Source organism: Oryctolagus cuniculus, chromosome 3 (assembly GCF_964237555.1).
Source record: "Oryctolagus cuniculus chromosome 3, mOryCun1.1, whole genome shotgun sequence".
In the NCBI taxonomy this organism is placed as follows: Eukaryota; Metazoa; Chordata; class Mammalia; order Lagomorpha; family Leporidae; genus Oryctolagus; species Oryctolagus cuniculus.
Window position 1 is genome coordinate 152,428,601 of NC_091434.1, and position 21,749 is coordinate 152,450,349.

Sequence of the window (21,749 nt, forward strand, 5' to 3'; positions counted from 1 at the left end):
GTTAATCAGTTTTTAAAATGGCCACATCTATATTATATTTATTGTGGTATAAGATCAATACTAGACAATTGTAATTTTATCTATCTTGCCATGTGCAGTTCAGGATAAAATTTTATTGACCAGTGAATTTTTGGCTGTCACTTTTTTATAAAACATTAGATATATAATTTTAAGTAATTGGCCTTTTTCTTTTTTTAGTGCATTTGCACAGTATAACTTGGACCAGTTTACTCCAGTAAAAATTGAAGGTTATGAAGATCAGGTATGTTTATATAAACATAGGACCTAGCTATTCTTTGTTTTGTTTTGTCATGGTTACTGTATCCTGCAAGAATTGGGAAGTGATATGCTTAAAGATGAAAAATTATTCATTTTAATCATAGCCACTCACTGGCAAAGTCATTGAAAATTTACTTTCTTCTATTAAGACTATAATGGTATTAGCAGAAAAGTCCCTTTTGAAATTCTCAGATGTAATTCATTTAAGATTTTAGAAAATAATTGCTTTAAATAACTTTCTTGTTTTTTATAGGAAAAAAAATCAATCCTATATTAATCCAAAATCTAGAATATATATTAGTAAGATTTATATCATAATTTGGTTGCTCTGGAATTCTACAGTTCTTCATGTGAGTAATATAGCATTTAGTAATTATTAAATCTTTTCTTTCCAAAATGCAAGTTAAAATTGCTAAGCTAAAAAAAAAAATCACAAAAGATCATCCAGGTTTTTCTTTTGTTTTGGTTTGAACAGTGATTGTATTAATTCAAGTCATGCTTGCATGAAGTACAATTTATATGAAAAAATATCGTCAGGGAACTTGTAGGTAGAATATAAGAGAGAGTGGTTAAGAACAAACATAAGAGAGAGCTCTTAGTGGCCATTTATATCAGAGCTGGTGTTTGGGATTGCTCATTATGTAATATGTAGTCTTGTAGTTAAATGCAGGTAATAGGACTAGACAGATGATGACATAAGCTTATATATAGATATATACATATATAAAGATATATAGTGCTTCACTGTATTAATCTCCGAAGTTTATTTTATTTCTGCCTTGGGGGGTTTTGGTTTTTTTCTTCTTTTTCCTTTGGTTGCTGTTATTAATAATACTGTATTGAACATTTTTGTAATTCTGGTCACACTAATTGTTTTCTACAAGAAAATTTTCTGGGTAAGATGATGCATGGTTTTAAAATGTTGGCTGTAAATATAATTGAAAATAATAAATTATTAAATAACAAATTGAAAAAAATAAATGAAACATTGGCTAACTTCTAGAATCATTTTATTTACCTAGCATAATTTTAATACTTAAACCAAATATATTTTTTAAAAAATTTATATACAAGTTTTCCATATGACTATGAATATATAAACATTAAATAGGAAACTAACCAATAAGAGATAGAAATATGTCAGAAGGATGATAGAAATGTATCAAGACTAATAGGATTTTTCACAGGATCTAAGAATGGTTCCACGTGAGACAATATAATTGTCTTACAATAACCAGCAGTTCAAGGAGAAAAATGTTATATTAGTGGACTGCAAAAAGGATTTGAGAAGTTAGCAGTTATTTTTCATTAAAAACAAAGTCCTAAGTAAAAATATGGATAGATATAACCTCTTAGGTAAAATTGACTATTTAAGAAAAACAAATAATAAATATAATAAACTACAAACCCTAAAAAAAATTTTAAAGTGAAAAATTAGGGTAAACCACCTGATTAAGATTATTACTTACATCATAAGTGGAGATAAATAGCAATTAAGACACGAGAATGAGAACTTGTAAAGCTTGGAAAGAGAAGACTCTGGTAACATGGTTTATAAATTTAGGGATACCAAAGGATTCTAGTAATGTAACTGTTCAACCAAAAAAAGTTGCAATTAAAATAATTTGGTGAGATGACTAAATCTAAGGTAAGTACTTCATATAGAACTCATTAGCTGTCCTCTTTCTAGCAAGTAAGTGAATTCCATTTAAATAATGGTAAAAATTATACATTAATATAAGAGTAAGTTTAACAAGAAAAGCATAGGATTATAAAGAAAGTAGTGATTGTCTTCTTGAAACAGATAAAACGATCAAAACATTAAAAAGGGCTGCTACATTCTTAGAAACTTAAATTATTAAGCTTAAATTATTTCTTAGAGACTTAAATTATTTAAAATTAATTTTTAAATTTAATGTAATTTGAATCAATTTTTTAATTGGTCAGTATTTTTATAAAGTTTATGTGAAAAAAATACTTGCTTGAAATAACTAGGAAAAATATGAAAAAGAAGAGTGAGAAAAATTTGTCTTATTACGTAGAAGAAGATATTTTACAACCAGTTTAAAATCAAGTCAGTGTACTATTTTATAGAGCAGACAGATTAGTCAGTAGAACAGTATGGAGAACCAGAATTTAGTCCCAGCATTTAGGAAATATTTTTATATAGATACTGGCATAACTGCTTCCAAGAAAGAAGTGCTTCAAGAAGAAAGTTAGGATGGACCCATGTTTTCACATAATGTACTGAAATTTCAGATAGATTAAAATTTTTAGCAGTGACTACAATTTTATGGAAATAAAAAATCTAAGATCCTATCTATACAACGTAGGGCCAGGAAGACTATCTTATTAAATAAGACTGGAAACTTAGAAACTATAAAAGAAAAGACAGGGGTGGAACATAGTAGCACAGTGTGATGTTTGCAGCTTTGGACGTCTGCATTCCTTTTCAGAGGATCTGGTTTAGGGCCCAGCTACTCTGCTTCTGATCCAGCTTCTTGCTGATGTGCCTCCTGGGAAGCAGCAGGTGATGGCTCAAGTACTTGAGTACTTGAGTCCCTGCCATGTACTTGGGAGACCTGGGTGGAATTCCAGGCTCCTGTCTTGGACCTGGCCCAGTCCTGGCTATTGCTGATATTGGGGAGTAAACCAGTGAATGGAAGATAGCTTTCTTGCTCTGCCTTTCAAAAATAAATAAATAAGTGAATGAATGAATAAATGAATGAAAAGGGAAACATTTTACTACATATTCATGTCTTTAACTGTAGAATGAAACTTAACCTTAAACAGAACTCCAAAAGTATTAAAAATTAAAAACCCAGATAAAAAATACTAAAGAATACTCACTAACATAGGAGCAAATGGCCAACAAACATGAAAAGATGTTTAGATCTATCAGCATTCAGAGAAATAAAAATAGGGGCCAGTGTTATGGCACAGTGGGTTAAGCTGGTATAGCAAGTAGTCATTTTGGAGTGCCAGCTGGATTCCTTGCTACTCTGCTTCCAGTCCAGCTTCCCGCTAATGTACCTGGGAAGGCATCAGAAAATGGTCCAGTTTCTTGGGCCCCTACTACCCCAGGTAGAGTTCCTGGCTCCTGGTTTTGGCCTGGCCTAGACTGGGCTGTTGGAGCTATTTGGGGTGTGAATCAGCAGATGGAAGACCTCTTTCTCTGTGTCTCCTTCTTTTGCTATTACTCTACCTTTCAAACAAATAAATCTTTTTGAAAAAGAAAATTAAGAAAATTGAAATAATGATGTATCCATTATACTAAAAGAAATAATGTCTGTTGGTGATGGTATGGAAGAAAACATATATTGTTTATTGAAATGTGGATCATGGCCATTTTTCAGAATGCAATCTAAATACTTTTTTTTTTTGGACAGGCAGAGTGGACAGTGAGAGAGAGAGAGAGAGAGAGAGACAGAGAGAAAGGTCTTCTTTTTGCCGTTGGTTCACCCTCCAATGGCCGCTGTGGCCGGCGCACTGCGGCCGGCGCACTGCGGCCGGCGCACTGTGCTGATCCTAAGGCGGGAGCCAGGTGCTTCTCCTGGTCTCCCATGGGGTGCAGGGCCCAAGCACTTGGGCCATCCTCCACTGCACTCCTGGGCCATAGCAGAGAGCTGGCCTGGAAGAGGGGCAACCGGGACAGAATCCGGCACCCCGACCAGGACTAGAACCTGGTGTGCCGGCACCGCAAGGTGGAGGATTAGTCTATTGAGCCACGGCGCCGGCCAATCTAAATACATATTATAAAATGAGAAAAATAGAAATCCTTTACTTGCTGACCCTACCACCTTTGCTGGGAATCTATCAAATAGAAATAAAAGCATTGGATAGAAATAAAACAGAAATGAAAGTATATGGAAATAAATGTACAACAATGCTTATTTCACCATTTTTATTGTTCCTCCTAATCCCCCCACCCCAAAAAAGGAAAACTGAATGTAAAGACATAGCACATCAGTAGTGGATTGGTGAATACATTACATCCATTTTACAGGATATTATGTAACCATTCAAAACAGTAGTGAGAAGTCTGTCAGTTGACTTTGAGGGACTTCCTCAAGATACTTACATTGAAAAAGCCAGATACATGAAAGTGTTTGAGTTTTGCATACACATTTTTATTCCATTATTAAAACATAATAACCCAAGAAGCCATTCGTGTGTATGTATATGCATATACAGACAAGTGTGTGTATTTTTTCAATGTAGGATTTCATGACAATGAAAAAAATTTAGAAGGATATGTCCTGTATTAGCAAGGTTTGCTGCAGAGGAATGGGGGACGTCTTGGCATGTGAAAGGAATAAAAAGTTAGGAGAGTTCCAATGGAAGGAAAAAGGGGAAAGTTTTTAAAATAAAGAACAAAATACCATTTTATAATTTAAATGAAAAAATTATGATTTTAAAAATGTGGAAGTCATTGACTCAATGACTAGTGTATAAGAAACAAGTAAAAGACACCTCAGAATAGATGAGATTGTAGGCCATGGAGCAAGATGGGACCCACTAAAGAGGCTTCTCACTAGACTAAAGCCATTCTGGCAGCCTTGTGATTGAATGTTATTACCTGTTTTTAGTTTTGAGGAACTAGAGCTGGTTTCAGAAAGAATAAACTGTTTAAAGGTTTCAGAGAAAGAAACCAATTCCAGCAGTGTAAGGTTAGAGGGTGCATTTTTTTTTTCATTGAATAGGCAAAAGTTGCATTGGGTGAAAATCTGACCTGCATTCAATGAGCTGGCCGCATTATCTTTATCCTCGACTCATCTGAAGTATAGTTGCACCATGTAGCAAAGCCACTTGCTTGGAATAGAATTGTGTTAGTTTTAAGGAAAAGGCTTAAGAGTGTATTAATATGTATTAGTACTTAACTGCTGTTTTAAATACTTCTTCCTAAATTCATTCCATCATTGAAGGTATTGATAACAGAACATGGCGACTTGGGGAATGGAAAGTTTTTGGATCCAAAAAACAGAATTTGTTTCAAATTTGATCACTTGAGAAAGGAAGCAACTGATCCCAGACCCTATGAAGCAGAAAATGCAATTGAATCGTGGAGAAGTTCAGTAGAAACTGCTCTTCGTGCTTATGTAAAAGAACATTATCCGAATGGGGTCTGCACTGTAAGTCATTGATGGGCAACTTTTATGTCTTAGGCAAATGTATTTATGATCTCTAGAAATTTACAATAACTTACAGAACTGATATTTTGTAGCTTGCCACTCTTTTTACCAAGAAGTAAATACTTCTAAAAATGTTTACTATTTTTTTCAAGGAAGTCTGAATAGTAAATAAATATCTTGCAATAGCCCAAAGTGAGGAAATGGGTGTACCTCTAATTAAATCCAAGTAGGAATTAATTAATTTGGTTTGAGGTGCAAGTTGTGATGAGATTCTTTAATCTTATGTTCATAACTTAAGATTTCTTAACTAGATTACAAAAGGTTCAGAGAAGGGGCTGGAGCCATGGTGCAGTAGGTTAATCCTCCGCCTGCGGTGCCGGCATCCCATATGGACACCGGTTCTAGTCTTAGCTGCTCCTCTTCCAATCCAGCTCTCTGGCTGTGGCCTAGGACAGCAGTGGGAGATGGCCCAAGTCCTTGGGCCCCTGCACCCACATGGGAGACCGGGATGAAGCACCTGGCTCCTGGCTTTGGCCATTTGGGGAGTGAACCAATGGAGGGAAGACCTTTCTGTCTTTCCCTGTCTGTAACTCTACCTCTCAAATAAATAAATAAAATCTTTAAAAAAAAAAAAGTTCAGAGAAAATAAAATTATTTGGATATGGAATCATTTCCTTATGTGTTTTATAGTGAGATTTCTTGTGTATCTTAAAATATGGTTCTTTCATAGATTTAATGTATTTTTGTATTTTCAGGATGAAATATAGTAATAGTGCAGTGCTTTTTTTTTTTTTTTTTTTTTGACTTTCATAAGTACTCAGAGAGGCATAACAACACCCTGAGTTTATGCTCCAGTGATCTTCTCCATAGCCAGCGTTGTCTTTGGAATGCAAATGAGATCAGGAAAATCCCCTATTTGAAATCCTTTAAAGATTTCCCTTTGTACTTAGGATATAGGCTGGGCTTTTGAACTTGGCTTACAGGCCTTCTGTAACCTTGATCTGTGCTTACCTCTCCAACCAGTGACCATTTGTCCTAGTTTATACCTGCTTTCCAACGTAACTACCAATGTATCCAATAGTACTCCCCTTTTTAGAGATTTCCTGTTTAAGAAATTGATGAGGCCTGCTAAAAATCTCTAATAATTGAATAATATTATAAAAAAAATATAACGTAAAATGTATTACAAATTCTTTGAATTATAATTAGTTGACCAGGATTATTTTGGAAGAATATCTCAACGAGTAAGAGAGTGGTTCTGGGAGAATTGAGAGAAGCAAATTTTTTTCATTACTCTTAAGCAGTAGGCAAGAGATGAAATATTTTCATACATTATGGATATTCTCACAATGACCTTTTTCAGTTTATAAATAAATCAACTTTCTCACTCTTATTCTAGTACTTTTAAAAATGACTGGAGGGGTAGGGATTTGGCATAGTGTGTTAAGATATGGATTGGGACACCCACATCCCATATTGGGGTTTGAATATTAGGTATTGAATATTAGGTTTGAATCTCAGTTATGCTCCTCAGTCCATCTTCCTGTTAATGTACACCCTGATGGGCAGCACATGATAGCTCAAGTGATTGGTTTCCTGCCACCCATGTGGGACACTTGGATTAAGTTTAGGCTCCTGGCTTTGACCTGGCCTGGCTCCTGCTGTTGTGGGTATTTGGGAGTGAGCCAGTGGATAGGAACACATGCTCTCTTGCTCTTGCACGCTATTTCTCTTTGTCTTTCAAATCTCAAAATTAATTTCTTGAAAAGACTAGAGAAATGACAGCCCTTAAGATTGTAAAGTGAAAAAAATAATCACAAGTAAGTTGCAGTTTTTACTTGCAAAGATGGCTAAGTTGGTATCTGTTTAAAACAAATTTTCTACTTACAATGACCTGTGATTGAAATGAAAGCATGATACATCTAGGATGTTTATGAATATTTAGAGTACATAATTTTTACTCAATAAATTATAATTTATTAATTGGAAGGCTTTTATCACCTATTTTCTATTAGTTTAAGTATATAAATTTGAGAATTTTGTAGTTATAATGTTGGAATATGGACTTGTTTTGTATCTTTTATGTGTTTCTACAAAGTGGTATATTTAAGTATTCTAAAGATGTTTAAAGTTGGATGTTCTATGTTCCTAAATTCAATCTTGTTCCTGTTTTCTTTGCCAATAAGGTATATGGTAAAAAAATTGATGGACAGCAAACCATTATTGCATGCATAGAAAGCCATCAGTTCCAAGCAAAAAACTTTTGGTAAGTTAAAATGTTGTGTACTGAGGAATTTTGACACTGTTTATTTTTTTGAAGTTCTGTGTTAGTGGTGGGAGCTATACCTTGTTTGTGAGTGATTGACTACACCAATCTAAACGGGTTATAAAACTTCAAATTTTGATGTAAGAAAGGAATTTGTGCCATAGTCGGCCTAATCATTAAAGATAGCTGTAAATCTGTTGCCATTCAGTGAAGAGTATGAGGGATCAATAAAGCCTGTGGACCAATTTGGTACCTGGCCCAATGTTCCATTGCTTACCCTTCTTAGAAGTAAATGCAAGATTGTGAGGTTAACTAAGAGTAATTAAAGAAATGCAGAGCCTTCATAACTGGAGGAAAATCAATTCCGTTATGAACATATACACTTTAAGGACAAGTTAAAGTTTCCTATAGAGTTTCCTACAGATTCTGATGTACAAAGTTACTTTTGTAGACTTAATATATAGTTTATTTGAGATCTAAAAATTTTTAACGTTAATCTACCACAGTTCTAAGCCAACAAATCTTCATAAAATTATTATTAGTTTATGCTATTTGTGTGAAGAAATATACAATAAAACCAATATTTTGTGGTTGAACTACTTTTAAAGGAAAATTTTATTTTCTTTTTATTGTTTTTTAAAGATTTAATTATTTATTTGAAAGGCAGAGTCACAGAGAGAGAGGTCTTCCATCCTCTGGTTCACTCACCAAATGGCCACAGTGGCCGGTACTGGGCTGATCTGAAGCCAGGATCCAGGAGTCTCTTCCACGTTTCCCACTTGGGTACGGGGGCCCAAAGACTTGGACAGTCCTCCACTGCCTACCCAGGCCGTAGCAGAGGGCTGGATCGGAAATGGAACAGATGGTACCCAAACTGTACACAGTGGCCTCACCCACTACGCCACAGCTCCAGCCCCGAAAATTTCTTTTTATTAAATATTACTTTAAAATATATTGGAGACGTTTTAGTGAATTACTAATTAGGAATTACATTAGAAATTATAATTCCTTTGAACTTTAGGATAGATAAAATGAGGAAAATTTTGTCTTTGAATTTTGTTTTCTCTTTTGCTTTACATACTGGCAGTTTTTTTTAAACCACCAATATGACCATTGTATCACTGAATTTAAAATTTTATTTTCAGTTTCTAGTAAATAAATTTTTCATTTCTGTTTTTCCATGAATATCTTGATATAATTGATACACTTGTTGATACACTTGAGTTCACATCAGAAGATACTTATCTTGAATGTTCTTTAGATTTCACTAGAGACTTTTCTCTTCCGTTTCCCCAGTACATAGGGGAATAAACATTTGTTGAAAATTTAATTGTAAATATTAATTTATATTTAATTATAGATATTAATAAATATTTAATTATAAATATTAGTAAATGTTTGTTAAATATTTGTAATTAGAGCTAATAAAATTAATCGCAAACATATTTGTGATTATAATAAGACATCTTGGCTATTTTCTCCATTGATGAAAGGATGTTATCTATTTAGTGTCATTTACTAATACTATAGTAATGCTTTTGGAAGAATCTTTTTAAATAATGCCAAATTAGTACCATTACTTAGTTTGAAATTCCCTTTTTTTGCTTAAAAAATCAATGGTTATATATTCATATGTAATAATGGTTATATTCATATGTAATATGAAAATATAATATGATGGTATATTCATAAGATCCTATTTAGAACTCACTAGTTGCTTGGTACTAAAACCTAAGTAAAAGAAATAACTTCCTTGGGAATCATGAAACAAAAATGAATAGACCTTTGTCACCCAAGCTACTTTGAATAATCCTGGATGAGTTGTGAAAATCAAGACATGTTGTAAAATTAAATTTTTTATTTTATAGAACATATAATATTCCTCAAATGTTAGATATTAACTTCAGGTATAAGAATATTACCATTTAAATTGTTAAGAATATTGAAAGGAAGCCAGAAATATTATAAATAAAACCAGTATGGTAATCTGTTAGCCATGTGACTATTTTATAAATACAGACTATTCAGAAGGAACAAACAGGTATAAATTTGCATTATCAGGTTGACTGTCTTAGTGTGCAAAGAACAAATAGAGGTGAAAAGGTATCCGAAAAATATAATGAGATTCACTGGACAAGAAAAATGAGCATCTCTCTTTTCTACCATGAATATGTATTCATTAGCATACAGAAATCATTTCAAAAGTGGGGAGAAAGAAAGATGTACCTTTTGTGTAAAAACATTAACCCTAAAACTGGAAAAGGGAAAAATAATCTGATGTTTTTAACTATAACCTTTTATTTACAGATATCAGTTCCTACTTAAGAGTATTATATAGCATTTGCTAGGCATTTTTAAATTATTTGATACTTTGTATCATTCAGTAAATATTAAACAGTTCTGTGAAATGCTGATAATCTGAACATTTATTCAGTTTACTCTTAGAGGGATCCAATTAAAGAATAGCTTAAAATTTTTCTCCAAGAAGTATCTTGTGTGATTTTACATTGAATTGTGTTTTAAGTCTTAGCTTCAGAATTCTGAAGCTGACATACATCATATAGGTCCTCTCAGTAAAGTAAATATTAAATTAAATATGTCTTACAACTGAAATTAACTTTTGTTCCTTCTGAATATTTCAGTGGTTAAAAAATGGGTGAATGTCCAGCATCTACCCCCTACATTCTCTCATACTGTAGAATTAGCATTACGTCTAAAACTTAAAATTGATTCAAATTATTTTCCCTACCTTATTTACAGCTGCTGTTTTTATTTTTAAGGAATGGTCGTTGGAGGTCAGAGTGGAAGTTTACAGTCACACCTTCAATCACTCAAGTGGTTGGCATCTTGAAAATTCAGGTATGAATTTTTTTGTTTGCTGTTTTCTAGATTATTCTGATCAGAGAAATAGTTAATCAGTTTACATTTTCTTGGTATGTGATACCATTTCTTTTCCAGATCTTTGCTTTGGGGTAATGGGATAAATAAGTAGTACTGTATTAAATCTCTTCAGTAAGCTGGCAGTTTGTTCCATAGTTAAAAATCTTCAAGGACATGTGACAGATTACAAAATATGGTTAAATGTAGATACTACCATTTGGTCACTCTCCATTCAGTGTATTTATCCAAGCATCTTCTAAGTAGCCCTTACGTTCTTTTGCCATCTGAACTAGCTGAAGTTGGGTGACATATAATACTAAAGTATATATGTTTGTGTATATATAAATGTTTATTTGTGTATATTTTTATACATGCTATTTATATATATAAATAAATATTTTAAGCATTTCTTGTATTCATATCTGCTTTTCCATAAAGCCCTCTAGAATTGAATTTGTTCACTTTTTTTTTTTTTTTTGACAGGCAGAGTTAGAGAGAGAGAGACAGAGAGAAAGGTCTTCCTTTTTCTGTTGGTTCACCCCCCCAAGAGGCCTCTATGGCCAGCGCATTGCGGCCTACGCACTGCGCTGATCCAAAGCCATGTGACAGGTGCCTCCTCCTGGTCTCCCATGGGGTGCAGGGCCCAAGCACTCGGGCCATCCTCCACTGCCTTCCTGGGCCACAGCAGAGAGCTTGCCTGGAAGAGGGGCAACCGGGACTAGAACCCGGGTGCCGGCACCGCATGCAGAGAATTAGTCTAGTGAACCTAGTGCCGGCCTAGTTTTTTCACTTTTAATACAAGGTCAGATGTTTATGTAGACTTAAGAACATTTGATAGCTAAGACCAAGTATTTGAATATAAGTACAGGTATTACTAAACAAGTTAAAGGAAAGTACAGACTAGGTTTTTTTTTTTCCCTTTGTTTCCTTATTTATTCAATCCATTTGTTGATTATCTAACAGAAAAGGTAGAGGGCTAAGAGCTATTAAAAAATAAAGATGAGTCAGATACTGCTGTCCTGTCATTTGACTCCAGTATACCTTTCTAGTCTTATATTCCTTTATTTCTATGTCTTGGTATCTGTCTCTTCGGCATGAGAGAATGGCAATTAAGAGCATGGATTCTGAAACCAGACTGCCTGAGTTTGAATCCTAGCTCTGCCATTTACTAGTTGAGTGACATTAGGAAGTCATTTAAACTTTGTTTGCTTTTTTGTTTGCTAAAAACAACAAAGAAGCTCCTATGATTATATAATGATTAGTTAATATGGATAAAATGCACAGAACAGAGCCAGACACACAAAGTGCTCAGTGTGTATTAACCGTTATTGTCAACATTATTCTTCCATTTATTTAAGGCCTCAGCAGCTCTTACCTGAATAGTTACTATAGCAATTTCTAAAATAATGCCTCTGATTGGACCAAAGCTGGTTGATTACAGTGATTGTATGGTTCACAGTTCTACCTTTAGTACTTAGCCTAGTGCCTAGCATATGATGCTTTTATCACCCTTGTCCATCTTTCACATTGTCATCAGAAGGGTAATTTTTTAAAAATTTAAATCTGGATATGTTACTTGCCTACCTAGGACCATTTAGTGGTAACTTCTCACCTGCCACATAGTCCAGATATAGTTTCTATGAACATACAATATGTGTCCACTACCGTATATTTCTCTAGTCTGCTTCCCCACCACATACATTTCCAGCCATAAGTACCTCCAGTCCTTTCTGAACTACAATGTTCTCTAAGCTTAATTGCTCTGTATTCTCTGGCTTAACTGTAATGGTTATTTTGCTAAGCCCAAGTGTTGCCTGTTTTTTTGAGGTCCTTTTTTTTTTTTTTTTTTTTTTTTGACAGGCAGAGTTAGACAGTGAGAGAGACAGAGAGAAAGGTCTTCCTTCCATTGGTTCACCCCTGAGATGGCCGCCATGGCCAGTGCATAGTGCCAATCTGAAGCCAAGAGCTAGGCGCTTCCTCCTCGTCTCCCACGCAGGTGCAGGGCCCAAGCACTTGGGCCATCCTCCACTGCCTTTCCGGGCCACAGCAGAGAGCTGGACTGGAAGAGGAGCACTGGGACAGAACCGGCGCCCCAATTGGGACTAGAACCCGGTGTGCCAGTGCCGCAGGCAGAGGATTAGCCTATTGAGGCTTGGCGCATGCCTTGAGGTCCTTTTTTAAACTCAGAGAGAGTCAAGTATTGTTAGTATACTTTATACATAGCTCTTACCATGTTGTGTTGAAATAGGAAGTCCAGAATAGTGCATTTTTGAAAGCCCTCTATCCCTAAAACCTTCTATGGTAGCAAATATTTATAGTAATCATTCAGTTAATACTTGTTGAATAAATGTATTTCTACGAATTTGGGGGATTAAATGGTTAGTAGAAATACATGAAAGAGGAACTGTGTTCCTGAGGAAATACTTTGAGCTGTTTGGACATCTGAGGTTTAGGTACCAATAAGATGGCTGTGAGGTAAAAATGTCCAGCGATCAGGCCAGAGGAGGACCTGCTTGAACAATCTTGACGAGACTCCTCCCTAGACTGGGGTCAGGAAGAGCCTTGCTAGAGTATACAGGGTCTGGAGCTCAGCAGAGAACTCTGGGCTAGAGTGGAAATTGGTAGTCATCTGTTTGATGTAATTGCCAAAGCTGTGAGAATATTCATGATTCCTATAATGTAGTGTCTTCTATTTCTTTTTCCATAGGTTCATTATTATGAAGATGGTAATGTTCAGCTAGTGAGTCATAAAGATATACAAGATTCCCTAACAGTGTCTGTAAGTAATTAATTCCATAATGAAATTTAGACAACCTAATATTTCTATAAAACCAGAACAATTTTAGAGTTAACATTTTAAGTGATATTTCTGTTTCAAATTAAAGTGTATTCATGAGGCAAGTGTTGAGGCACAGTAGGTTAAGCCACCACTTGGGACACCTGCATCCCGTATCAGAGTGCCTATCCATTCTTCTGATCTGGCTTCCTGCTATTGCACCTGGGAGACAGTAAATGATGGCCCAAGTGCTTAAGTTCCTGGAATTTGCAGGCATTTGGGGAATGACCCAACAGATGGGAATACGCTCTTATCCCCTACTCTTTCTTCCTTCTGCCACTCTGCTGTTCAAATAAATAAATCTTTTTTTTTTTTTCTTTTTAAAGATTTATTTATTTGAAAGGCAGAGGTACAGAGAGAGAGGTCTTCCATCCGCTGGTTTACTCCCCAGATGGCTGCAATGGCCAGATCTGGGCTGATCTGAGACCAGGGGCCTGGAGCTTCTTCTAGGTCCCTTACAAAGGTATAGGGGTCCAAGAACTTGGGCCATCTTCTACTGATTTCCCAGGCCATAGCAGAGAGCTGGGTTGGAGATGGAGCAGCTGGGACTTGGACTGGTACCTAAATGGGATTCTGGCACTGCAGGCAGCAGCTTTATCTGCTAAGTCACAGCACTAGTCCCTCAAATAAATAAATCTTTAATAAAAAAACTCAAAGTGTATTCAGTTAAAGATAGTAAGTAGTAGCAATTCACCCATTTTTTTGCAACTTTGAGGTATAATTCATATACCATTCGATTCACATACTTAAGTATAAAATTTAATTTTTTAGTGTATTAACAGGGTTTTACAACAATCTAATTTTAGAACATTTTCATCCTCTTTAAACCTTACACCTATTAACATTAGTTCCCTATTCTTCGCAGCCCTACTGCCCCAAACTCTTCTCTATCCTAGGTAACCATTAATCCACTTCCTTACCCTGGATTTGCCTATTTTGGACATTTTGTAAAAAGGAATCATAAAAATATATGTGATCTTTGTGACTGCCTTCTTTGAGCATATTTTCAGTGGTCAGTCTTGTTAGAGTGTGGATCAGTACCTCCTTTTTTATTGCCAAATACCTCATTGTATGGATATATCACATTTTACTTATCCATTCATCATTGATCGAAGTTTGTTTTCTACTTTATGTCTCTATGAACATTCATACAGTTTACTTATTTATTTATTTATTTATTTTGGAGAGCCAAACAAAAAGAGAGTGCCCATCCCCATTCACTCCCCAAATGTCTACAATAGTTCTGCACCAGACCTAGAGCTAGGAGCTGGGAATGTAATCCAGTTTTCCCATGAGGATGACAGTGACCCAATTAACTGAGCTATCACCACTACCTCCCAAGGTCTGCAATGGCAGGAACCTGGAGTCAGGAGCTAGAACCAGTAATCAAACCAGGTACTCCATTGTGAGATGTGAGTATCTTAACCTCTAGGCTAAATGCCCACTTCAAAGTACCGTTTTTTATGTAGACATTTAATTTGCATTTGGTGTAGACAAGAATACTTTGGTAAGTTCATGGAAAATAGAATTAAAAGATGAACCTTGAAAAGATGAGCTTTTTAAACTATCTTCCTACATAATAACTCTGTTTTTAATCCTTTGAAGAATTGCCAAATTGTGTTCCACAGCAGCTACACCATTTTACAGTCCCCCAGTGTATGAGGTTCCAGTTTTTCCACATCCTTGCCAAAACCTGTCTTTTTGATTATGGCCATTCCATTGGGACTGAAAATGGTATCTTACCACGTTTTTATTTACATTTGCCTAACAGTTAATGGTGTTGAATATCATTCCATGTGATTATTGGCCATTTGTATATCTTCTTTGGGAAAATATCTATAAAGATTTTGCCCATTACTGGAATTTTCATGTTTTTGTGGAGTTGTAATTGTTCATATATTCTGGATACAAGTCCAGTATCAGATATGTGATTTTCACCTACTTATGTGTTGTTTTCACTTTTTTGATACTTATATTTGCAGAACAAAAGATTTTATAGTTTTTATGTGGTTGGTCTAATTTATTTTTTCTTTTATCATTTTTGCTTTTGGGATATTTAAGAAACCTTTATCTTTTCCAGCATCACAAGTATTTATTCCAATGTTTTCTTGAAAGAATTTTATAGGTTTAGTTCTTTCGTTGAGGTCTATGATCCTGTACCTAACCTTTAAACTATAATACATGTTTCTTTCCTCTAGCTATTTGTATTGTGATACATTTTTCTTTATTTTCAGCTTTCAAAGTCAAGAAAATTTTTTAAAGATTTATTAATTTATTTGAAAGACACAATTACAGAGAGAGATGGGGAAACAGAGAGAGACATCTTGCATCCATTGGTTTACTCCCCAAATGGCCACATGTAGATCTCCCTCATGGGTAGAAGGGACACAAGGAGCTGGAATGGAAGTAGAGCAACTGGGATAGGAACCAGCACCTAGATGGTGGCCTCACCTACACCACAATGCTGACCCACATATTAAGAATTTTTTTTTAGGGGCCGGCGCTGTGGCACAGTGGGTTAGCGCCCTGGCCTGAAGTGCCAGCATCCCATATGGGCTGGTTCAAGACCCAGCTGCTCCTCTTCTGATCCAGCTCTCTGCTGTAGCCTGGGAAAGCAGTAGAAGATGGCCCAAGTCCTTAGGCCCCTGCACCCACGTGGGAGACCCAGAAGACGCTCCTGGCTCCTGGCTTCGGATCAGTGCAGCTCCACCTCATTGAGACCAATTGGGGAGTGAACCATTAGATGGAAGACCTCTCCTTTCTCTGCCTCTCCTCTCTATGTGTAACTCTGACTTTCAAATAAATAAATAAATCTTAAAAAAAAAAAAAACACAGAATTTTTTAGCTTGATTTTATTTCTGCACAGAGTTCATTCACATACTCTTCCAAGTAAGATATTAGAAAATTTTATGTGAACACTGTGTTTTCTTTTAAGAAATTGGGGCGGGGGGGCATTGTAATCCATTAACTGTACTTTGGAAATTTATATTTACTAAACAAGAAATAAATTAAAAAAAAAAGATTGATTTCCACGGGCTAGCATTTGCCCTAGTGATTAAGATGCCATTTGGAACACTGGCATTCCATATTTTGAGTGCCTGTTTTTTTGTTTGTTTGTTTGTTTTTTTAACAGGCAGAGTGGATAGTGAGAGACAGAGAGAAAGGTCTTCCTTTGCCGTTGGTTCACTTTCCAATGGCCGCTGCGGCCGGTGCGCTGCGCTGATCCAAAGGCAGGAGCCAGGTGCTTCTCCTGGTCTCCCATGGGGTGCAGGGCCCAAGTACTTGGGCCATCCTCCACTGCACTCCCTGGCCACAGCAGAGAGCTGGCCTGGAAGGGGGGCAACCGGGACAGAATGCGGCGCCCTGACCGGGACTAGAACCTGGTGTGCCGGCGCCGCTAGGCGGAGGATTAGCCTATTGAGCCGCGGCGCCGGCCTGAGTGCCTGGTTTGAAGTTCTGACTCCACGTCCATTTCCAGATTCCTGTTAATGTGTACCCTGGGAGGCAGCAAGTTGATGGCTCAAATACTTGGGTACCTGCCCCTTTGCAGAGACCTGAATTGAGTTTCTGACTTCCCGCTGCAGTCTGGCCAGCCTCAGCTATCTCAGGCATTAGGGGAGTAAGCAGTGGATGAGTGCTTGCACACACTTATGTTCTCTCTCTCTCTCTGTCACACTGCCTCTCAAATAAATTTTAAAAGTTTAAAAAATAGATTTCTATTAACTTTATTATTAAAACTGAAAAAAAATCCTATGTTGGCATGTTAAAATATTTAAACAGTGGAGTAAATCTACCTTAAACTTTCTAAGATTTTATTATTTATATTTTTAGTTGAAAGTCAAAGAAAGAGAAAGCAAGATACCTCCCATCCACTGGTTCATTCCCCAAATGGCTGCCAACAGCTGGGGCTAGGACAGGCTTTAGCCAAGAGCCTGCAGCCCCATCCCGATCTCCCATGTGGGTGTCAAGGTCACAAGTACTTGGGCCAACCATTAGTAGGGAGCTAGATTAGAAGCAGGAGCAAGTTTGGCAAGTCTAACCAGCGCTTGGATATAGGATGGTAGCCTTGCAAGTAGTGTTGCTTAATTCTAAACTTTAAAATTTGCTGCAGCACACCAGCCTGCACCTTAAACATTAAAATATGTTCTTCCAAATTGGTAATTTTTTATGTTGTTAAGATGGTAAACAGAAATCAATGTCTTTAACTTTTTTCCCATAAAGGTGTATATTGAAATATATGTTGTTAGAATTGAACTTTCCAGCAATGTATATTACTAAGATTTCACTTTCCTTAACAAGTTACACACTAAGACCAGGCTCATTCTGCTGACTCAAAATATTTTTGCCTAGTTTCCCTTAGAACTACAATTGATCTTACAGTATTTTTCCCCCTGTTTGTCTTAGTTTCCATCTGCATTATTTATTAAAATATTTCATAAATCGTATATATGTTTAGAAATAATAGATTTAATTTTAAATTACTATGTTATTTAATTTTTTCCCCGTTCAGAATGAGGCACAAACAGCAAAAGAATTTATAAAAATTGTAGAAGCTGCAGAAAATGAGTACCAGGTATGATTTTCAAAAATACTGTATAATCTGTGTTCACTTATGAATCAGCACTGAAATATTAAGTCTTTTGATGTGTGTTTGCTTTAAGTACAGTGCAAGGGCAAACTTAAGAAAGTATAGTCAAAAATAATAGCAAATAAACAATTCATTTAAGATTTAGAATTTTAAAAATACTACAACTTATTAATAGTGAATATTGGCCAAAATATGCCAGAATTTTTAATGACTGGTTTGTTTCCAATTAGAAATTCTAATTGAGGTATTCCCTAAGCCATTTGAATTACATGTAATTTCCTTAGATCTGATTTGATTTTGTGCTCTGCTGTTTATATTATCAACATGTGAACCCTTTTGAATTTAAACATTTTATTTGTGAATTGGATGAGTTTACACCCTTTAAAAACATAATTTGTTCTGATGAAAATAGTAAAATGGATTTAAAACAAAGATATATAAATATTAAGTTTAGTTTATAATTTCATTAAATGTAATTATTCAAACTAATTATATGCATTTCCTTTTAATTTTTTTAATCAGTTTTTTAAGATCATATTGAGGTTTCTATTTGACTATTTAAAAAACAGTGAACCTGGCTACTTCAGGTTGTTTTCTGAGAATATCTGTGTGTTTTATATGTTCTGTTCCTTTTATTTTCCTTAAACCTGTAACTACTGTTTTTTGTAGACTGCCATCAGTGAGAATTATCAGACAATGTCGGACACTACTTTCAAAGCCTTACGTCGACAGTTGCCAGTTACACGCACTAAGATTGATTGGAACAAGATCCTTAGCTACAAGATTGGCAAAGAGATGCAGAATGCATAAATGAACATTGCATGACCGGATCATTTTAGTGTCTTTGCGTTTAAAAAAAAAAAAAAGAAAATTATTGCAAAAGTATTCAAAACTGTCAGGCTGCCCAGTCAGATGGGCTGTTGCCATTTAAAATCACTGTAATTAATTAGTTTGGTTAGAGCACAAAGCTTAGCTAATCAACCATTACTTTTCATTTCAGAGAGGGTTGAAAATGGGTTTAGTTTACTTTTTGTTATGTCTTTACTTTCTTTTAAGCCTTTCTTAAAATGAAGAGATGATTCCTCTAGTTTATGGTTATTAGTTTTTGAGGTATTTCAAAAATATTTTACTGTAACCCTAAAATTGTTGTCTTCAGTTTAGGAAATGGGTAATTTTTGATATTTGCCCAATTATTTTTAAATGGGGTCAATAATAGAAATTCTAGTTTAAGGTGGTTGATGGATTTAGCCATATATGCTGCTGAAGAAATTGTCTACCTTTTCCCCTCAACTTTTCCATTTCTGTAAGATCGAGATTAGCGGGAAAGCATTTTCTATATACATTGTGTTTAAACCTTTCAAGAAGGTTATTTAGCTAGCTTAGTGTTTAACTAAACTTTTTTTAAACAAGGCCAAGATCTAATGCTGTTTTGAGATTCTGAAATTAAATGAAAATACTTATTTCAGAAATGCATTTAATGCTTTTTTCTTGTGACAGTTATGCAAATTAGCTTGAATTCCATATGTCCCTGAGTTATTTTTATCATAAAGCCACAAATGTATTATAACAAGGCAAATTGTAATATATATAATCCTAAACTCATGATCTTGTCTCAGTTTTTTTTTTGGATTGAAAAGTGCTGAAATTCAATGTAACATTAAAATGCAAATTTTCCTATTTATTGAGTAGAAAAATCACTTACCAGTGAGTCAATACTATTTTAAAATACATTCTTTGGATATTGTAATTCTTAACTGGCTGTAAATTAGAAAAGCTGGGATTACATATGGTGTGCCGTTAAAGTCTAAATTTTTTCATCTTCCTATGCATCATAAGCATGTTTGTAATATTTTAAAGAATAGATTTACTGATGCTACAGGAATTTCAAGCCTGTAGTGAATGTTAGTATTTACTATGGGAAATGGGGGTGGATTTATGGTTTCATTCAGTAAAGTATTGCTAATTATACTTGAGTGGAATCCATTCCTCACGTATTCCTGCAGATGTCTGGGCCTGAAAATGTTTTTTTTAAAAAGACACCACTTTTATTATGTACAATAAAATATTTCATTAGCTTGAATTGTATAGATTTTTAAAAACTTAATGAAAGCATGTTTCATTTCTTTTTAAAATCACTGTTGGCCTTTAAAGCACTGAGAAAATAATATGAAATTATGACACTTTGGATAAATAATTTTCTCTTTAGTTTAAAATACAAGTCTTGGCATGTTGAGATTCCCAAAGAAAATGACTTGGTAACATTAATTGTCTTTTCCTTTTTTTTTAAGACCCATTCCAAAGAATGATGATAATTCTGTGGGTAACACTAGATCAGAATGTAGTTGATGAACTGAGTTGTGTCCATTGAGCTGTTTTCATTTTGTATCCTATGAAGGTCAATTACTTTGGCTCTGTTTTATAACCTAGAATGCATTCTTGAAAATACATGCAACTCTGTTTAAGGTGATTTGCATGTGAAAAGGAAGATTTATCAAAAGTAATTAAGAACACAGCCTGAAATAATGCTTGCACAATACTCTAGTGTTTTAGAGACTCTAGTGTTTTATGAAAGTGAAAGAAGAATGGAAGCCAAAATTATCATAAAGCTCAGGAATATAGTTTTTTTTTTTTTTTTTTAATATGTGATCCCAGATTCTGCAGCAGCCAGTTTGCATCCGTGAGTAAGTCTGGCCGGAGAGAGACCAGAGCATGGAACAGAGCCAAGCCAGAGTGTTACAACTGAGAGTGACCCCAAGGAACTTGTTCTACCCAGGACGAAGTCTGGGGCTGATGGCCGAAATGAAAGGGCGAATTTTTTTTTTTAATTTTTGACAGGCAGAGTGGACAGTGAGAGAGACAGAGAAAGGTCTTCCTTTTGCCGTTGGTTCACCCTCCAATGGCTGCTGTGGCCGGCGCACCGCACTGATCCGAAGGCAGGAGCCAGGTGCTTCTCCTGGTCTCCCATGGGGTGCAGGGCCCAAGCACTTGGGCCATCCTCCACTGCACTCCCTGGCCACAGCAGAGAGCTGGCCTGGAAGAGGGGCAACCGGGACAGAATCTGGCGCCCTGACCGGGACTAGAACCTGGTGTGCCGGTGCCATAAGGCAGAGGATTAGCCTAGTGAGCTGCGGTGCCCGCCAGGAATATAGTTTTAATAGGAACTATAACGGCTGCTGTGAAGACTGAAGAGCAAAGGCAAGGGCACAATCAGGGAAACAACTAGGAAGCTGTTGTAGCAATGCAGTTGAGAGAGAAAGCTGGGTTGAGGGGCTGGTGCTGTGATAGAGAGGGAAAAGTCGCTGCCTGCAGTGCCAGCCTCCCATATGGGCACTGGTTCAAGGCTGCTCTACTTCTGATCAAGCTCCCTGCTATGGCCTGGGAAAGCAGTAGAAGATGGCCCAAGTCCTTGGGCCCCTGCACCTATATGGGAGACCTGGAAGAAGCTCCTGACTTCAGATCAGATCAGCTCCGGTTCCTTAAGCCATTTGAGGAGTGAACCAGCAGATGAAAGACCTCTCTCTCTAACTCTGCCTTTCAATAAAATAAATCTTTAAGAAAAATAAGTACAGACAGAACCCTTTGAAAAGTAGTTTGGGGAAAAAATAAAAGCTGGATTGGATGGAGTTGGTAGCTGGAGAGGTGGTAAGAAGCACCGAGTTCTGCAAGTATCCTAAAGGTAAACATCAGCAAGGTTTGCTGAGAGGTTGTGGAACATGAAATAAACTGCTAAGAAAATTCTGGACTTCAGGGATTTGGGGAGTTTCTGGG

The 21,749-nt window shown here is 35.9% G+C and overlaps 1 protein-coding gene across 1 annotated transcript in view; it reads left to right on the forward strand.

Moving 5' to 3' along the window:
- The window catches only part of CAPZA2 (capping actin protein of muscle Z-line subunit alpha 2), a 69,705-nt gene extending 49,546 nt beyond the window's left edge, over positions 1-20,159 (forward strand). Inside the window, 7 exon segments of the mRNA NM_001171021.1 lie at positions 199-262; positions 5,205-5,411; positions 7,598-7,677; positions 10,458-10,536; positions 13,265-13,336; positions 17,904-17,966; positions 18,651-20,159. Of these exon segments, the coding sequence (NP_001164492.1) occupies positions 199-262; positions 5,205-5,411; positions 7,598-7,677; positions 10,458-10,536; positions 13,265-13,336; positions 17,904-17,966; positions 18,651-18,791 (706 nt within the window). The 3' untranslated portion in view covers positions 18,792-20,159.
- The last annotated feature ends 1,590 nt before the right edge of the window (positions 20,160-21,749 follow it).